The sequence below is a fragment of the Ursus arctos genome, unplaced genomic scaffold, assembly GCF_023065955.2.
Source record: "Ursus arctos isolate Adak ecotype North America unplaced genomic scaffold, UrsArc2.0 scaffold_33, whole genome shotgun sequence".
Classification (NCBI taxonomy): Eukaryota; Metazoa; Chordata; class Mammalia; order Carnivora; family Ursidae; genus Ursus; species Ursus arctos.
In genome coordinates, this window is record NW_026623019.1 from 5,254,688 (window position 1) to 5,271,596 (window position 16,909).

The window sequence follows — 16,909 nt, forward strand, 5'->3', positions numbered from 1 at the left end:
TGTGTGTCCACTAGACTTCAATTTTTAAAAGATGTGTGCAACTGTGGATTATCTGTTTAAGTGACAACCTCTCATGAGACACGTTCTCTTCTGGAAAGCAGACCCAACAGTGGTGGTTGACACCGTTTCTGGAGAATACCAGCGAGGTGGCTCGTCAAACTCTGTAGAGGCTCAGCTCGGTGTAGGAACATGCATTTCTCACATGCGTGGGTAACTGAGGGACCTCACTGAGGCCTTTATGTGAGATTTTCATTCTGCTTCCTCTTCGTCCCCTCAAAATCTGACAGCTGAGCCGCTCTTAGTTTGAATTTGTCTCTGAAGTCCCGACCCCTGTGGGGAAAGCGCACACCAGGCCTCAGTCAGGCGAGCGGCTCCTTTAAGGAAGCAAGCGCACTGATTGGCCGAGCCTCGGAGTCACTGTCAAGGCCATCCAATCCTGAGGCTCTGCCGGGCAGTCCCGGTGCAGTCGCGGTCAAGGGGACCCCCGGGGCCTGCAGGCCTCTGCCCTGAGTACGGTCTCTCTGCACCACCGCCGCCCGCTGTCCAGTGAGTGAGCGCCGGCCGGAAGGCCCGCGGGCAAAAGGCTGGGAGGGTGGGGGGCCCGGGCCGCCGGGCCGCCGCTGCCCGGGAGGGCTCCCGGGCCCCGCGCATGCCGGGCGGCTCTGCGCCCGCTCCTCGGGAGCACCCTCAGTTGGCTCCCCTCCCGTCCCCGGTACTGACCGGTATCTCCAACCTCGCTTCCGAAGAGCCGGTTCTCCTCGCAAGGACTCCTGGCCCCTCCCGTATGGATGTAACCGAGTTGGGGAAAGTAAGCAGAGCATTATTAATGGAAATAAGCTCACGACTGCAGGAAATACCCAAGTTGCAACAATTGGGTCTACACTAGGGAAAACCTCCCGGAAGCTGTGGGTTGGTTCATGGCTGGAATACGCAGGGGAAGTGGCCCAGTTTGAATGAAACGTAAAAAAGACCAGAAACCGATTGTAATTATGCCACCAGTCATACATGTAGGTAATGTGTCATTCGATCAGGAAATGAATCAGCACAGACATTTGGATGACAAGAGGTAATGGGTCATGAACTTATCTCCCTCTCCCTCTCTCTAAGTAAAATCAAATCCTAGTTCCCTGGGTGACTGGAGGAAGGCTGCCTGGAGCTTGCAGCCCCTGCAGTCCTCAGAAATACCCCTTCCTATTGTAAACTACAGCACAGCTGAAAGGGGCTGGAGCATTAAAGAGCCCTTTCTAAGGTCTCAGGAGTAATCAAAGGAAAAATGAGGGCAGAAGGGACCAAATCCGCATTCTCAGCCCTCTGAGACGCACTTTTTAGTTGTAAGTAGCAACACATTTGTCACCAGTGATTAAGTGCTGGAATTTTTCATAGACTTACTTATTCAATTGAGTGAATTCAAAATTATCCCTATTGCAAGATCACTCTTGATTTCAGAGAGAGAAAGCTGAGAGCATTCTGGCCATCCTAAGGAACATCCTAGACTTTGGAAAATGGCTTGGTTAGGATGGGGAAGGAGAGGGAAGTTGACACCACTGACCCCAGGGCATAGTTCACGAGGTGTTGTACACTCATTTTCAGGTGTGGTTTCCATTGAGGAATGCGGGGAAGTTCTTCATCCTGCTAGGATTTTACCTTTAACTCTTGGGAGCGTTCTCTAACACATCCAAACCACCATCCAGACCCAAGAAACCGAGGTCCAAAACCAGGTAAGCCCACCCTAACCTTCCAGATAGTTTTCTCGTCCCTAGATGGCTGACATGAGGACTATCTCTCCACTTCAGGAGAGGTCCCACCCCGTTATAAACAGGGGGACTGTAACAGACACAGTTCTGTGATATATGGTGTGCGTGTGTGTGTGTGTGTGTGTGTGTGTGTGTGTAGGAATGGCATTAGAGGACAGTTGTTTTCTTTATAAACATTTGCAGCATATGTAAAAATTCAGTCATTTACTCCTATGTACAGAAAAAAAAAATAAGAAATGGTAAGTGACCTGAGCTAGGTTTCTCTTGTACCAGTCATGCTCTATGCAAACATTTGTGGGAAAAAGACATTATGGGGACTGCCTAGATGGAAAATATATTGCTCCTTCCTTAAAGCAAGTCTGGTCTTCTGTTGGAGACAGCTGACTTGGGGGTGTCAAAGTCTGCAGAAAGGCAAGAACTTCTGTAAGGTCTCCCCGTCCTCACGGGGTGGCCTCTAACTCTGGACAGAGGATGGAGTGGGACAGTGGCACAGGGACAGGGAAACCTCATGACCTGCCTCTTCTCTACAGTTCAGCCTCCTATGTCCAGCACTGAGGCGGACTCTGGATCAGAGATCCCTATAATTCAAGGATGCATCTTTGGCCAGAATACAGGGAAGCCACTGAAGGCTGGCTAGTAGTTCCCACTCACCTGGAGCCAAATTAGCAAAGATAACCCATTCTACCTACCTGGCATGAAATGCCCTCCCCCCCGCCCCCCGTATCTTCTCCCCGGTTAGCTACTTCCTGATGAGGATATGGAAAATAGAAGCTCTTCTGGGTTTCTCAAAGAAGAGTGTGAATTCTGGGTAGAAAGCATTGAGACTGACCACTTTGACCTGAGGTTCACAACCCTTCTCAGTAGACTACCAAAGGGGATCAGCAATATTATTGAGAATAGAGCAGTTGTAACGTCCCTGAGTTTTGCAGTCTTTTGAAAGTAAAATTAATAACTCATTGAAGGCCTTCTGTATCTACCCAATTGGATTAAGAACAAAAAATTGAATTTGGGCCCCGTAGAAGTGATGGCTCACTTAAGAACTTCTTAAGTAACATAAATAAGATAGGCAGTGCCATGTATTCATTTAAAAATTGCTTTTCCCAGAACATTAAAGTATCATTTTGTTTTTCCCCTCTTGAGAACTTCAGTAGTAGCCTGAAGAGAACAAAGGTGGAAGCCAGAAGAGGATGGCCAAGGGATATCAGCAGTGAATGACAGAATAAGGGGTAATATAGGAGAGAGGTGGAGATTACAGGAAGAGTATTGATATAGTGACCTTGAGACACCTAAAACTTCCTAAAACACAAATGCAAGGAGCACAGGGAAATCTGTCCTTCAGGTGTACAATGCATCTTCTGAATCACCCCTTCTCAGAAACAAAGTTTCTGTCATCCAGCTGTACAGAAGGTAAGAGGATAGGTGGTATCCACCCTGTCCCTCACAGAAAAGAGAGTGGTCTCTTTGTTTGTAAGCATTCATTTCTTCAAGATTTACAGTGGGAAGAAAAATCAGGAAACACGGAGCTATATACCTACAGAGCAGGAGAAGATTTTGGAAGTCATGTAAGTTTAGCCTCTGGTCTTAGGTGAGCAAATGTTGGGCGGGCTGGTTAAGTTTGCCCAAGATCAGACAGCTAGTTAGAACCGAGGACTATAATCTACACCATGTTCCTGGGAAATTTGTCTTTTTTTTTTTTTTTTACATTGTTATAAGCTTATGGTAGCCCAAAGCAGAGCATATGACGATATATGTAGAATATATTGTTTTAAGCCTCTTTGCTTTTTCACACTTTAGGTCAAGATGGGGTTTATATTCTCAAAATCTATGAGTGAAAACATGAAAAACCAACAGGAGTTTATGCTTATGAATGCTCGACTCCAGGTACATTTTCAAATAATTAAGCTTTTATGTTGTTACAGTGATTAAAGTTTCTACAACATGTACCCCAGCAGTACCGTTCTCTTTGACCCCAAAAGGTAAAATGTTCTTGGGGCTCCATCCTCAGAATGAAGATGAAATGCATTATTAATTATCTGGTGAATGGGTGTGCTTAGATCTCCAATCGGGATACTTGTGTAAAAATTTCCATACTGAAGTAAGACATAACTGCTTAGAGTGTATGGTAGGTAGAATGATGCCCCTCCCCTCGCCAAGTATCTGCATCCTAATCCCCTGTGAATATGTTGCCTTACATAGCAGAAGGGACCTTGCAATGTGATTAAGGTAAAGAGTTTGTGAGAGGGAAGATCCTGGGTTAACCTGAATTATCTGGATGGGCTCAATGTAATCACAAATGTCCTTATAAGGGATAGAGGGAGGCAAGAGGGTCAAAGTCAAAGCAAAAGAGAAATTTGAAGATGCTACACTGCTGACTTTGAAGACAGAGTGAAGGGCAAAGGAATGCAGGTAGCCTCTGGAAGCCGGAGAAGGAAAGGATATGGATTCTCTTCCAGAGCTCAGAGGGAACACAGTCCCACCAGCCCACTTCAGATTTCTGACTCCAGAAATATAAGATAATAAATTTATGTTGTCTTAAGCCACTAAAGTTGATAATTTGTTATAGCAACAATAGGAAATTAATATACTGTGTGAAAACTTAACACTAGATTTATACATAGGCTGGATAGAAAAGATCAAAGTAGAAGATTATCTAATTGCCTACTATAGGTTGTCAAAAAGGATTTTAAATTGGATGTCGTAATCAATTGTTAAAACAGTTTGACTAAAATTATTTTCCTAAGATTTCAAATGAAGATCTCTTGGCCTTTGGGGTTCATTATGGCCCTGGGAGTAGAAGATCCTACTGTGAGGCAATATGGCGACTGATTAAAAGTAAGGACTAAAACCAGACCAACTAGGTTTGAATCCCATCTCTACTCCTGACTAACAGTACGATGTGTGCCTCAGTCTCCCAGTCTGTCAACTGGAGGTGACAGTATCCCCTTCAGAGGGTTGTTTTGAGGAGTAATAATGGTAGTGTGTAGAGAGTATACAGAACAATGCCTCAAGTCTTTCAGAGTAGTGTCTTCCACTTTAAAAGTATTAGTTGTTGCTACTATTACTACTGCTATTAAGAGTGTCTTGTGCAGGATAACAATTTCTTTTGGGAGAATGGAACAATTTAAAGAATGGAAACTGAATTGTTGTAACAGAGCAGAGTGACCTAGGGGAGACCAAACATTGGGCATACACACCAGACAAGAATGTCATATACCCAGAGAGTCCTTGTTCAAGACCTTTGGAAACTACAGACTTTTACATCAGTGAAGTCAGGATATGTGAAGGTCTAGGATTTTATCCCACTCACAAGCTAGTGAATAAGCCTGTTACTATTTCATGGACGCTGGCAGAATACAGGAGACACTTCGTCAGAGACAAAGGCCTTCATTACTCACAGCACAGTAAGCAACATGATCATGAGGTTGGCATGAGTATCCCCATGCCCCTCAAGTCTCACGTGACAAAGATAGACTTAAATGGGTACTGTGCAGTCAGTGGGTTTATGGCACATTTGGGGAACACTGGGCTTGGGGAATCTACTGCTTTTATAGTGATCAGAGAGCCAGAAGAGTTGGGGGAGGACTTGACCTTATTCCTCAAGGTCATTTGGTGTAAACACAACCCAGAGAAATGGCCTGAATGAAGAACAGTCTGGGCCTGGTATTCTTGGCCTTCTTGGCAAGAATGTGTGGGGACATTCAGGGCCCATAGACAGTTGACCTTCCCAACAATCTGCCCCTCAATCCAGCTGACCAGAGCTTTGAGAACAGCCTTGTCTTCTGCTCACTGATCCCAGTGACCACCATAGCTAGTGCTGAATTCAACCAGCAGGAACACTATCAGCACCATCAGTTTTCAGCTTAGCTGAACCAGAGGTAAACCAGGCCCATGCATTTAGGAGAATCTCTGTGAATCCAAGGGCCCTATTAAGCCAGTAGCAGTACTTCATGTGGCAGAGTAGGAGATGAAGATTTTCCCAAAGGGGTAGCTACTACTCCTTTATGTAAAACTGAGATGACAGTAGGGCCAGGCCAGTTATACCCTCAAATACATTTTTATTTGACCAGCAAACAGTCCCCTTCCTTATAATTGTCGTGTCCTAGTTGACCCATGAGGCCTGAGAGTCACAAGCCGCCATGGTTCAGATACTCATTTTTAACAAGAGCTGAGTAGTAGTCAATAGCTTCCTCCCCCTTTTGAAAGGAGTATGCTATGGGTTGAACTGTGTGTCCTCCCCACAATTCATATGTTAAAGTTCTAACCCCTACTATCTCATAATGTGATGTATTTGGAGAGAGAGAGTCCTTACAGAGTCAATCATGTTAAAATGAAGTCGTTAGGATGGGCCCTAATCCAATATATGACCCTGTCCACTTAAAATGGGGAAATTTGGACACACAATGCCATGTGACTAAGAGGTCAGCTATTTATGAGCCAAGGAGAGAGCTGTGGAACAGATCCTAGCACATAGCCCTGGAAAGGAACCAACCCTGCTGACACCTTAATTTTGGACTTCCAGCCTCTGGAATGCAGACATTAAATTTCTGTTAAGCCACCGAATTTGTGGTGTACTTTGGTATAGCAGTCCCAGAAAACTAATACAGGAGGCCTGTGGTGCCTGTGTTTGCAGGTGGTGATGCTGTATAGGCAACAGCCTCTCTGGAGATTGGCTGTGATTTTCTCTTCTTCTCCTTGGGATTCTATATTGCTTCTAATAGACCGCCTGGAAGGGGTCAGGGAATTCCTGAATGAGAGAGTGTCTCCTTATCGCTATGAATATTTACAACATAAACATGTAACATAAATTTCATTACACATTTATATGCAGGGGACATAACTGCAGTATCCTGAATCAGCTCAAGGATCACTTTCATTTCCCTTCCTTACTGCAAACGTTGCTCAAACTCTTACCAGTTGAATTCCAGTGCTTTTTTTTTTTTTTCTATGGGAACACAGACCAAAGAATTTAACATGGGAGTTAAATAGTTGTCATAGCAGGGGTTATCTTTGTAGTTAAGGAGACTATACTGTCTCATGGCTGGGGGACACTGGGGAGTGCAAAGAGACAAGGACAGCTTTTTGCCCTTTGGCTCCTCGTTCCAGAATTGGTGCTGCTTCCTCGCCTGCACACCCCTGGCTTCTGGAGGACACTGGTGATCAGGGGCATCATTCTTCTAGCCTCTACTGGTGTCACTGCTCTGCTCTGCATCCTCAGCTCTTTGGGCCATCCTGCTGCTGAGTTCACCCTCCCCACATGGGACCAGGTGTACTTGGGCACCTGTATCCAACAGAGCCATAAACATTTGAGTTCCTCCTCTCTCCTCTCTGAAGTTCCTCAGCACACCCAACCTTCCTCCCTAAAGCAGCTGAAGTTGGAGGGAGAGGGAGAGGGAGAGAGTAGCTGAGTGCCAGTGAGCAAGGCTTTGCATTTATTCTCCATTTCAGGGGGCCTCCCTTCAGCCATAGCCACATTGCCTGTCTTTTGGCTGGGCTGTGGGACTTGGCTGCCCCATCTTTGTGATGACATCTTTTCCCTCTCCCACAGCACAGGACCACATGCCACAATCACCGCACCACCAGGGCAGCTTATTTGGACTCTACCTTTTGTTGTTCAGCCCCATTTAATACACTGGACAGTGAGAGACCCTTCCTCTGCCTTCCCACTCTACTACCACCTGGATGAGACTATTTCCAACCAATCTCAGAGAGTCTTTTCATATCTGATAACCCAACCAACGAGGGCCCTTGTCCTCTCTCTTTCAGAACGCCATGTCTCTATCAGTATCTCTTCCTTGTCACTCAAACTGGCAGGCTCTGTGAAAGGTCTGGGAGTTTACCCAACTCACAAGTTAACAATTTAGTCTGTTGCTGCTCTGCCAATACTCAGAACAATGAGGAAGACTTGTTACAATGCAGCAAGCAGCACAAGTATGTTCACTACAAGCATGAGATGCTTTATATGTATCCCACGTCTCATGGACGGCGTGGAGGCAGACTTAATTGGACAAGGAGGTGGATATAATGGTTTGTGGCATAACTGAGGATCAGAAAACTGTGGGATCTACTACTTTTACCATGTGTGGTCAGCAAGGCTGCCCTTAGGTTAGACATGTTACTTCATCTCTCGGGATTCCTTATTGCAAACACAACCCTGAGAAATGGCCCATGTAAACAGCAGTGAGAGCCTGTATCCTTGGCCTACCCAGTAAAAAGTACAGGAATGCTCATGGCCCATGCAGATTGATCCTCCCAACATGTGTTTGGTTAAGAAGATTAGTTTTTCCTTGTTGATTATCTTCTAATTTTAAGGAAAGATGACAAAGAAAATATAGATTAACAAGACTCAAGCAGCTTTCCAACCCCAAAGCTACTTAAGTTCTGATCCTAGCTGGGACAGCCTAGAGAGAAACATAATCTGTAGAAATTTTGGAAGATCAGGTGGGTCCTCAAATGTTCCCCGTTTAAAGGAATTAAACTTCTAACATCATTCCTAGGGTTTAGAGCTATTCTTTTATTGGAAAAAAAAAAAGCATCACAAAACATTTGATATATACTGGAGAGTATATTTATAATATAAGTTATGAAGAGTAATAAAATGAGCACCAATGATCAGAATACCCCTGAAGCTACCCACAAGTGGGTTCCATCCTACATGTTGAGTGAACCAAAACAGCTAAAGCTGGCCTGGAATTGACCTCATATCCCAGAGCCCCTGGGACTGAGCAGGACTCAGCAAATGTAAAGAATGAGCCACTGGAGCAGAAGATTACATGTCTTTGCAAGTTCTTCAAAAGATTTTTTAAAACCCCAGTTGAAACACCGTAGGTACTAATGCCTTTAGCTCATGATAACATGTCTTTTGGCTCTTTTCCTATTTAAGGGCATCTCAATAAAAGGGTAAATAGAAGAAATAAAGCAAAACTTTTATTAAAGAAAAGCCTAATGACTAGAATCCTTTTCCCAGTGGTTTTTTCTTAGTTCTACCTTTTTTTTTTTTTTTGGTAAAAAAAGATAAACCATAAATCAATAATCCCCTATTATTGGATTTTTCTTTTTCTTTCTTTCTTTTTTTTTTTTTTTTGTCATTCAGGGAAAAGGACCAGAATTAGATATTCAGCTACATCTCATACCAGTGTCCAGGATCCTCATTGGCTGTACATTCTATTCACCCAGGGGCCTTGGGATGTTTAGTCCCATCCAGACCAGTTAGATCTCTTCATGGCCAGGCATGTTCTTATTGTTCTAAGCTCTCCAGGGGACAGTAATACACAGCCTAGCTTGAGACCTCTGCCTTTTCTTTTTCTATGATGCTACATAATTATAACTAATGATTGGCAGGGATTTAATATGATGCATATTGAAGATGAAACCAAATAAGTTCTCAATTTAAGTTAGCTAATCATGTCACTGGGGTCTGATCAATAAAAATTTATAAAAGGTCAAATCAGAGAGTTTTTTTATGAACAACTTTGGTTCAAGTTGGGCTGGAGGGGGTTTATACTACTAGTTATAAAGATGTTTTCAGATCATCAGCAAACTTCAGTTTCCCATTGCTTTGTTTAGCCTCTGTTATTGTGGATGGTAGATGGATGGCTATACTCAGTAATCTAAGGATCACTCAGATAAAAATGAATACTTCCGGGGCGCCTGGGTGGCACAGCGGTTAAGTGTCTGCCTTTGGCTCAGGGCATGATCCCAGCGTTATGGGATCGAGCCCCACATCAGGCTCCTCCACTATGAGCCTGCTTCTTCCTCTCCCACTCCCTCTGCTTGTGTTCCCTCTCTCGCTGGCTGTCTCTCTCTCTTCAAAAAAATAAATAAAATTTAAAAAAAATGAATACTTCCTTAAAATGCCATTAGATGGCATACCTAAACTAATTTTATATCACCTGAGTGGCCAGTAAAGCACTTTGATGTTAAACAATAGGATGGAAACTGGAAGTAGAAAGCAGAAAGAATGAAGGAAGATTCCATAGGTCCACGCCGTGCTCTAGTGCTATGTAGGCAAAGCAGATACGGTCCATGTAAAGATGAGTCAGTAGCCTATTCGCTGCTTACTGTGTATAGGCAACAAACTAAAGATTTAAAAACTACACGAAAGCCATCCTTTGAACTGTATGTCTATTGTTAGAGTTTGGTGTTAAGGAAATGAGGTATAGTTATAAACCAAAAAAATACAGTTATTTAATATTACAAAATAATGTGCTATATGCTAAGCAGGACTCAGAAATATATAAGGTACAGGCTCTGTATTCAAGGAACTTCTCATTTAGTTTGGTGGGAAGAGGCTGAGTTATGCTGCAATAACCAGATGTTTGTAAGTATGGTAAGCAGAACACTGGCCCCCTAAAGATATCCACACCCTAATCCCTGGAACTTGTGAATATGTAACCTCATGTGGCAAAATGAACCTTGCAGATGTGATTAAGAGAGCAGACCTTGAGATGGGAAAATTATCCTTGATTATTATCCATGTGGACCCAATCTAAACACACAAATTCCTAAAAGTGTAAAGGTAAAGACAAAAAAGAGATATAGGGGCGCCTCGGTGGCTCAGTCCTTAAGCGTCTGCCTTTGGCTCAGGTCATGATCCTAGGGTCCTGGGATCTAGCCCCGCTCCCTGCTTGGCGGGAGGCCTGCTTCTCCCTCTCTCACTCCCCCTGCTGGTGTTCCCTCTCTCGCTGTGTCTCTCTCTGTCCAATAAATAAATTAAATCTTTTAAAAAGAGAGAGAGAGAGATACCATATGATTTCACTCATATGTGTAATTTAAGAAACAAAACAAATGAGCAAATAAAAAAAAAGAGAAACAACAACAACAAAAAACAGGCTCTTCACTATAGAGAACAAACTGAGGGTTACCAGAGGGGAGGTTGTGGGGATGGGTGAATTAGGTGAAAGGGATTAAGATACACTTATGATGAGCACTGAGTAATGTATAGAACTGTTGGATCACTATACTGTACACCTGAAACTAATATAACACTGTATGTTAAGTATACTAGAGCTAAAAAAAAATTTTTTTTTAAGTAGGCTGCACGCCCAGCATGAAGCACAACGCAGGGCTTGAACTCACAACCCTGAGAAGGAGACCTGAGCTCAGATCAAGAGTTGGTCACTTGACTGAGGCACCCAGGTGCCCCTGGAGTTAATTTTTTTTTGAGAGAGAGGGGTGCCTGGGTGGCTCCGTTGGTTAAGGGGCTGACTCTTGGTTTGTGCTCAGGTCATGATCTTGGGGTCCTGGGATCAAGCCCTGTGTCAGGCTCCGTGCTCAGTGGGGAGTCTGCTTGAGCATCTTCTCTTTGCTCTCCCTCTGCCCCTCCCCCCACTCGCACTCTCTCTCCTTCTCTCTCTAAAAAATAAATGAAATAAATCTTTTTAAAAAAGAGAGGGAGAGAGAGGTGATGTTGCTGGCTTTTAAGATGGAGGAAGAGAACCCCCAGCCAATGAAAGCAGGTGACCTCTAGAAACTGGAAAATGCTAGGAAACACATTGTCACCTAGACTCTCAGAAAGGAATGCAGCTTGCAAGACACCTTGATTTCAGACCTGTGTCAGACTTCTGATGTCCAGAAGCAAGAGATAGTAATTTGTGTTGTTTTAAGCTACTAAGTTTGTAGTAATTTATCTATATAGCAGTCTAGGCTGTGATAGGATTATTTGTACAACATAAAATATAGTATGTACTCAATACATGCTTTTTCAAATATATAAAAGTTAAAACAGCAAATAACTGTTATGAGAACTTTTTGAAATTGCTTAAACTTCTATAACTCCCAACAATCTGCCATTCTTATGCCCTCTCATCTGTTTTTTTGAGGTGAAATCTGTACCAACATCTTGAAATAAGAAGGGCTTAATGTTCTGAGGCAAGCAAGAGAGTATAGAGTCTGCTTTGTAGAGAGTCTTGCTGCAACAAGGAACCCAAAATGTAAAGCAGGTAGTGAAGAGGGGAGGAAACCAGCCAACTCTATCTGTATGTAGAAGGATGAGCAAGTGGGAGTTGGCTCCAGAACCAGAAGTGACCAGAAAGGGCCTTGAAGAAAAGAGGCAGCCTGTCAACACAAGCTCACCAACAGTGGGGGAACCTGCATTTACAAGTCTTCAACTTACCCTCTAAAACTCACTTCTGTCCAGCCCCCATCGCTGCTACCTGCTCCTACCCTCCCTGTGCCCCTTACTCATAATCATTCTTCTGAGGTTTATTTTTATTGTGGTAAAACACACATAATATAAAATTCATCATCTTAAAGTGTACAATTCAGTGACATTTACAATGTTGTGCAACCATCACTACTATTTAATTCCATAACATTTTCATCAAAAGGAAACCCCATGCCCATTAAGCAGTCAATCCCCATCATCCCCAATCCCTGGTAACCATTCATCTGCTTTCTGTCTATATGGATTTGCCTGTTGTGGACATTTTATATAAATGGAATCACACAATGTATTTCTGTGTCTGGCATGAATCAGTATTCATTCCTATTTATGACTAAAAAACATTCCATTGTATAGATATACCACATTTTGTTTGTCCATTCATCAGTTTATGACATTAAGATTTCCATTTTTTGGCCATTGTGAATAGTGCTGCTATGATGATTCCTGTAAGTTTTTATTTGAACACTTGATTTTCAGTTCTTTGAGTATATACCTAGAAGTGGAATTGTTAGATCACATAATTTTATGTTTAACTTACTGAGGAACCACAAAAATGCCTCCCATGATGGCTGTACCATTTTACATTCTTATCACAATGTATGGGGGTTACTATTTTTCCACATCTTTACCAATACATGTTATCTTCCCCCCCTTTTTTTTCATTCTACCCATTCTAGTGGGTTTGAAGTTGTTTCTCTCTCTTTTTTTTTTATGATTTTATTTATTTATTTGTCAGAGAGAGAGCACGCAAGCAGGGGGAGTGGCAGGCAGAGGGAGAAGCAGGCTCCCCGCTGAGCAAGGAGCCCAATCAGTACTCAATCCCAGGACCCGGGGATCATGACCTGAGCAGAAGGCAGACGCTTAACTGACTGAGCCACCCAGGTGTCCCTCATTGTGGTTTTGACTTGAATTTCCCTAATAACTAATAATATTTTTTCATGTGTTTGTTGGCCATTCATATATCTTCTTTGGAGAAATGTCTATTCTAGTCCTTTGCCTATTTTTAAATTGGGTTGTTTTTATTTTTGTTTTTGAATTGCACTGATGAAAGAAATTAAAGATGACACAAAGAAATGGAAAGACATTCCATGCTCATGGATTGGAAGAACCAATATTGTTCAAATGTCTGTACTCCCCAAAGCAATTCACACATTTAATGCAATCCCTATCAAAATACCAAAAACATTTTTCACAGAGCTAGAATAAGCAATCCTGAAATTTGAAAGAAAAAAAAAAAAGTCCATCTTTACCCCCTGCCCCCCCCCCCCCCCCAGTGATTTGAGGTTTCACCTTCTCTAAGCTGTATATACTCAATGCTGTCTCTGGACATGCTATTCCAGTGGCCAATTTGTCTACTCATGTACCAGTACCTCACTATTGTAATTTTAGGTGCTTTATAGTATGTTTTAATGCCTGCTTAAGCTAATATATCCTTGTAGTTTATTTTTTCAATGTTTATTGCATATTTGCATTTTCATAAAACTTTAGTATCAACTTGTCCAACTCTATAAAATAGTTTGTTGATTTTTTAAAATTAGGACTGCATGCATTTATAAATTTACTTAGGAAGAACTGTTGAGTCATTCTACCCAAGAACAGAGTATTTTTTCCCCTTATTAGAGTCTATTTTTATGTCTTCCAGGAGTTTATAAATGAATTACAGTCTAAACCAAAGTGGGTTTTTTTGTTTAAAAAAAAAGGCATTTAAGTTAAATTTCAAAATTTCCTGTAAATTATTATAAAAATAATCTTTCAGTTGAATTTCTTGCCTACTTGGCAAGCGACTATGTTAGCAGTGCATATGATGGCAGGACATTCTTACTCTGAAATGTGCAAGACTGAAGAGTAGGAAGACAGAGAATGGCAGAACTTCGATGGCACAACTGGAAATCTAGAAAGGAAAACTGAGCCCAGACTGCTGCCTACTGGATTTAAGGCCAGGATATGGCTGCTAAGGACTGTGGATTCACTCTCCTTGTATGCACTGGGAAAATCACAGGCACTAGGGGCAGACACATGTAGGGCCAACCTTGGCTCCATCACTTACTTGTTTTATGACCTTGGATAAATGATGTAGGTTCTCTGAATCTCAGCTTCATCACTATGATGGGGAGAAGGATACCCAACTACTATCCAGTATATGGTAGAGGAGATGCTCAAAAATGTTCCCTTCTTTCTCATTTATCTACTTTCCTCTCTCTTATGTGCTCACAGTCACTACTTCATTCTTTATCCCATCTCTAATTTCATTCTCCGTTTTTCATTCTTCAACATTTTTTTATCTTTCCCCTTCTCTATAACTTCAATTCTGAAGTCAGGCATATGCTTTTCTAGTTCCCTTTCCCCTCTGCCTTGTAAGGTGTTTAGCACTTTAAATAATCAATCCTGATAATGGGGCTAGACCATTTAGCCTGTCAGCTCCATAACCTCTCATAGGCACTCCTGATCTCACTGAGCATGCTCAGCCATAAGACACTGAGATATTTACTGGTGTCCCTTCTAGAGCCATGGCAGAACCTAAGTCATTCCTGAAGGTTCCTGCAATCTGATCCAGAGAAAATTAAATATATTCCTGTGCCCACCTTAGTACAAAAAGGAATGGCTTCTTGGGGCGCCTGGGTGGCGTAGTCGTTAAGCGTCTGCCTTCGGCTCAGGGCATGATCCCAGCGTTATGGGATCGAGCCCCACATCAGGCTCCCCCGCTATGAGTCTGCTGCTTCCTTTCCCACTCTCCCTGCTTGTGTTCCCTCTCTCTCTGGCTGTCTATATCTCTTTCAAATAAATAAATAAAATCTTAAAAAAAAAAGGAATAGCTTCTTGTTCATTCTTTTTGCTCATATGATATTTTAGGATTCTTTTGCCTTTTTTTCCCCCCAGGAAATTTCTGAACAAAGAAAAAAAAATCCCAGTTTAAAATTAGTTCACTAAATACTAATTTATTTGTGATGTACGTGAAATACAGCAAAGGAATTGGCATAAACTTAAGAAGGTAATGAGTAAGCACTATCCTGAAGAAACAGAGTAATTGGGAGGAAAATAGTTCCTTTCTTTTTTTCCTCTTTTTTTATATTTAAATTCAATTAATTAACATATAATGTATTATTGGTTTCAGAGGTAGAGGTCAGCGATTCATCAGTCTTGTACAATACCCAGTGCTCATTACATCGCATGTCCTCCTTAATGCCCATCACCCAGTCACTGCCCCCTCCAGCAACCCTCAGTTTGTTTCCTATGAATAAGAGTCTCTTATGATTTGTCTCTCTCTCTGATTTCATTTTGGTTTTTTTCCTCTCTTCCCCTATGGTCCTCTGTTTTGTTTCTTAAATTCCACATACGACTGAGATCATATGATAATTGTCTTTCCCTGATTGACTTACTTCGCTTAGCATAATACCCTCTAGTTCTAGCCACGCCATTGCATATGGCAAGATTTATTTATTTTTTTTTTGATGGCTGAGTAGTATAGATGAATGGATAAAGAAGATGTGGTATGTATACACAATGGAATACTACTCAGCCATCAATAGTTCCTGTCTTAAGTGCCATGTATTTAAATCTGATTGACTGTAAGAGCAATTTAAAGTATGCTTTTATTACAGAATTGTTGAATCGCTATATTGTACACTTAAAAACTAATATAATACTATATGTTAACTAAACTGGAATTAAAATTGAAAACTTACTAAAATTAAAAATAAAGTATGCTTTTGTTATAATCATTGAATAAAAATATTTCCTGTTCCCAATTTTTCTTGTCAAGAGATTTGGACATCTATTCCAATACTTAGCATTTACTTTACAACTAATATTGATTTGTACGTAACCATAATTTCTTATTAAAATTTTTTTAAAAAGCAACTTAAAATTTGTTGCCCATCTTCAGTGCTTGCTAAGACTTTGGATCTGATCTAAATCAGAACTCTGAAAACATTCTCTCTTACACAATCAAATCTTATTTCATATAAATCAGGTCACTGCTTTATTATTCTGTTTGATCCCCTCTTCCTACCCCTACTAGATCCATTCTCTGCCTTTCCCTGCCTGTGTCTGGGGGGTGTGAACCTCAGCCATGCGTCTCCCAGGCTCCCGTGCTCTCTGGCTTCAGGTTGGACTCAGCCAGTGGGAGGCACCAGCAGGAGCCTGGAGGGTGAGAAGACAGTGAATTTAGGTATATGGTTCTGGAGGTGGCAGTGGTTTCCTAGAGTCACAGCTCATTTCAGGCTTTGTCTCTTTCATAGCTCCAGGCCTCACAGGGCTCTGGTTAACACTGTGTCCTTCCTTTTCCCCTTCCAGCCTCAGTGTTAATGGCTGCCAACCATTTGTCGCCCCTGGGTGCTTCACTGTCCCTTGTGGTTACCTTAAACCCTGCCCGCAGTCAGTGCAGTCTCTCCTTTAAATGAATTTAAGTGAGAAGAATTTAATGAAGGTGCCTGTCGACACCAGACAAACAAACTAATGGGTATGTTTATGTTTTTCTATGAAAAACTATCTAACATTTAGAAGATACCTGCATTTATTATGAACACTAAAAATACACACTTTTAAATTAATATGCATTAAACTCTAACAATGCTTCTGACAAGTGTAGATTGAGTGCAATGCCCTCCAAACCAGCTGAGTACAAGAAAACTTGAATGACTTCACTGTCATTAATGTATATAAAAAGGCTGGTTATGTAAGATAGGGAGAAATGGAGACCATGGGGAACTGGAGATCCATGTCCTGCCTAACGCATAGAAACTCAAGTGGTTATAAAAAAACACTCTATTTATTTATTTATCTTAAAGATTTTATTTATTTATTTGTCAGAGAGAGAGAGCACAAGCAGGGGGAGCTGCGGGGCGCCTGGGTGGCTCAGTTGTTAAGCATCTGCCTTTGGCTCAGGGTGTGATCCCAGGGTCCTGGGATTGAGCCCCGCGTCAGGCTCTTCTGCTGGGAGCCTGCTTCTTCCTCTCCCACTCCCCCTGCTTGTGTTCCCTCTCTCGCTGGCTGT

General features: G+C 42.1%; 1 protein-coding gene across 1 annotated transcript in view; it reads left to right on the top strand.

Moving 5' to 3' along the window:
* Positions 1–443: 443 nt before the first annotated feature.
* Positions 444–16,909, top strand: part of PLGRKT (plasminogen receptor with a C-terminal lysine) — a 51,166-nt gene continuing 34,700 nt past the window's right edge. The window contains exons 1-3 of the mRNA XM_044391232.3: positions 444–546; positions 1,591–1,718; positions 3,549–3,635. Coding sequence (XP_044247167.1) covers positions 3,555–3,635 — 81 coding nt within the window. The 5' untranslated portion in view covers positions 444–546; positions 1,591–1,718; positions 3,549–3,554. The remainder of the gene's footprint in view (positions 547–1,590; positions 1,719–3,548; positions 3,636–16,909) is intronic.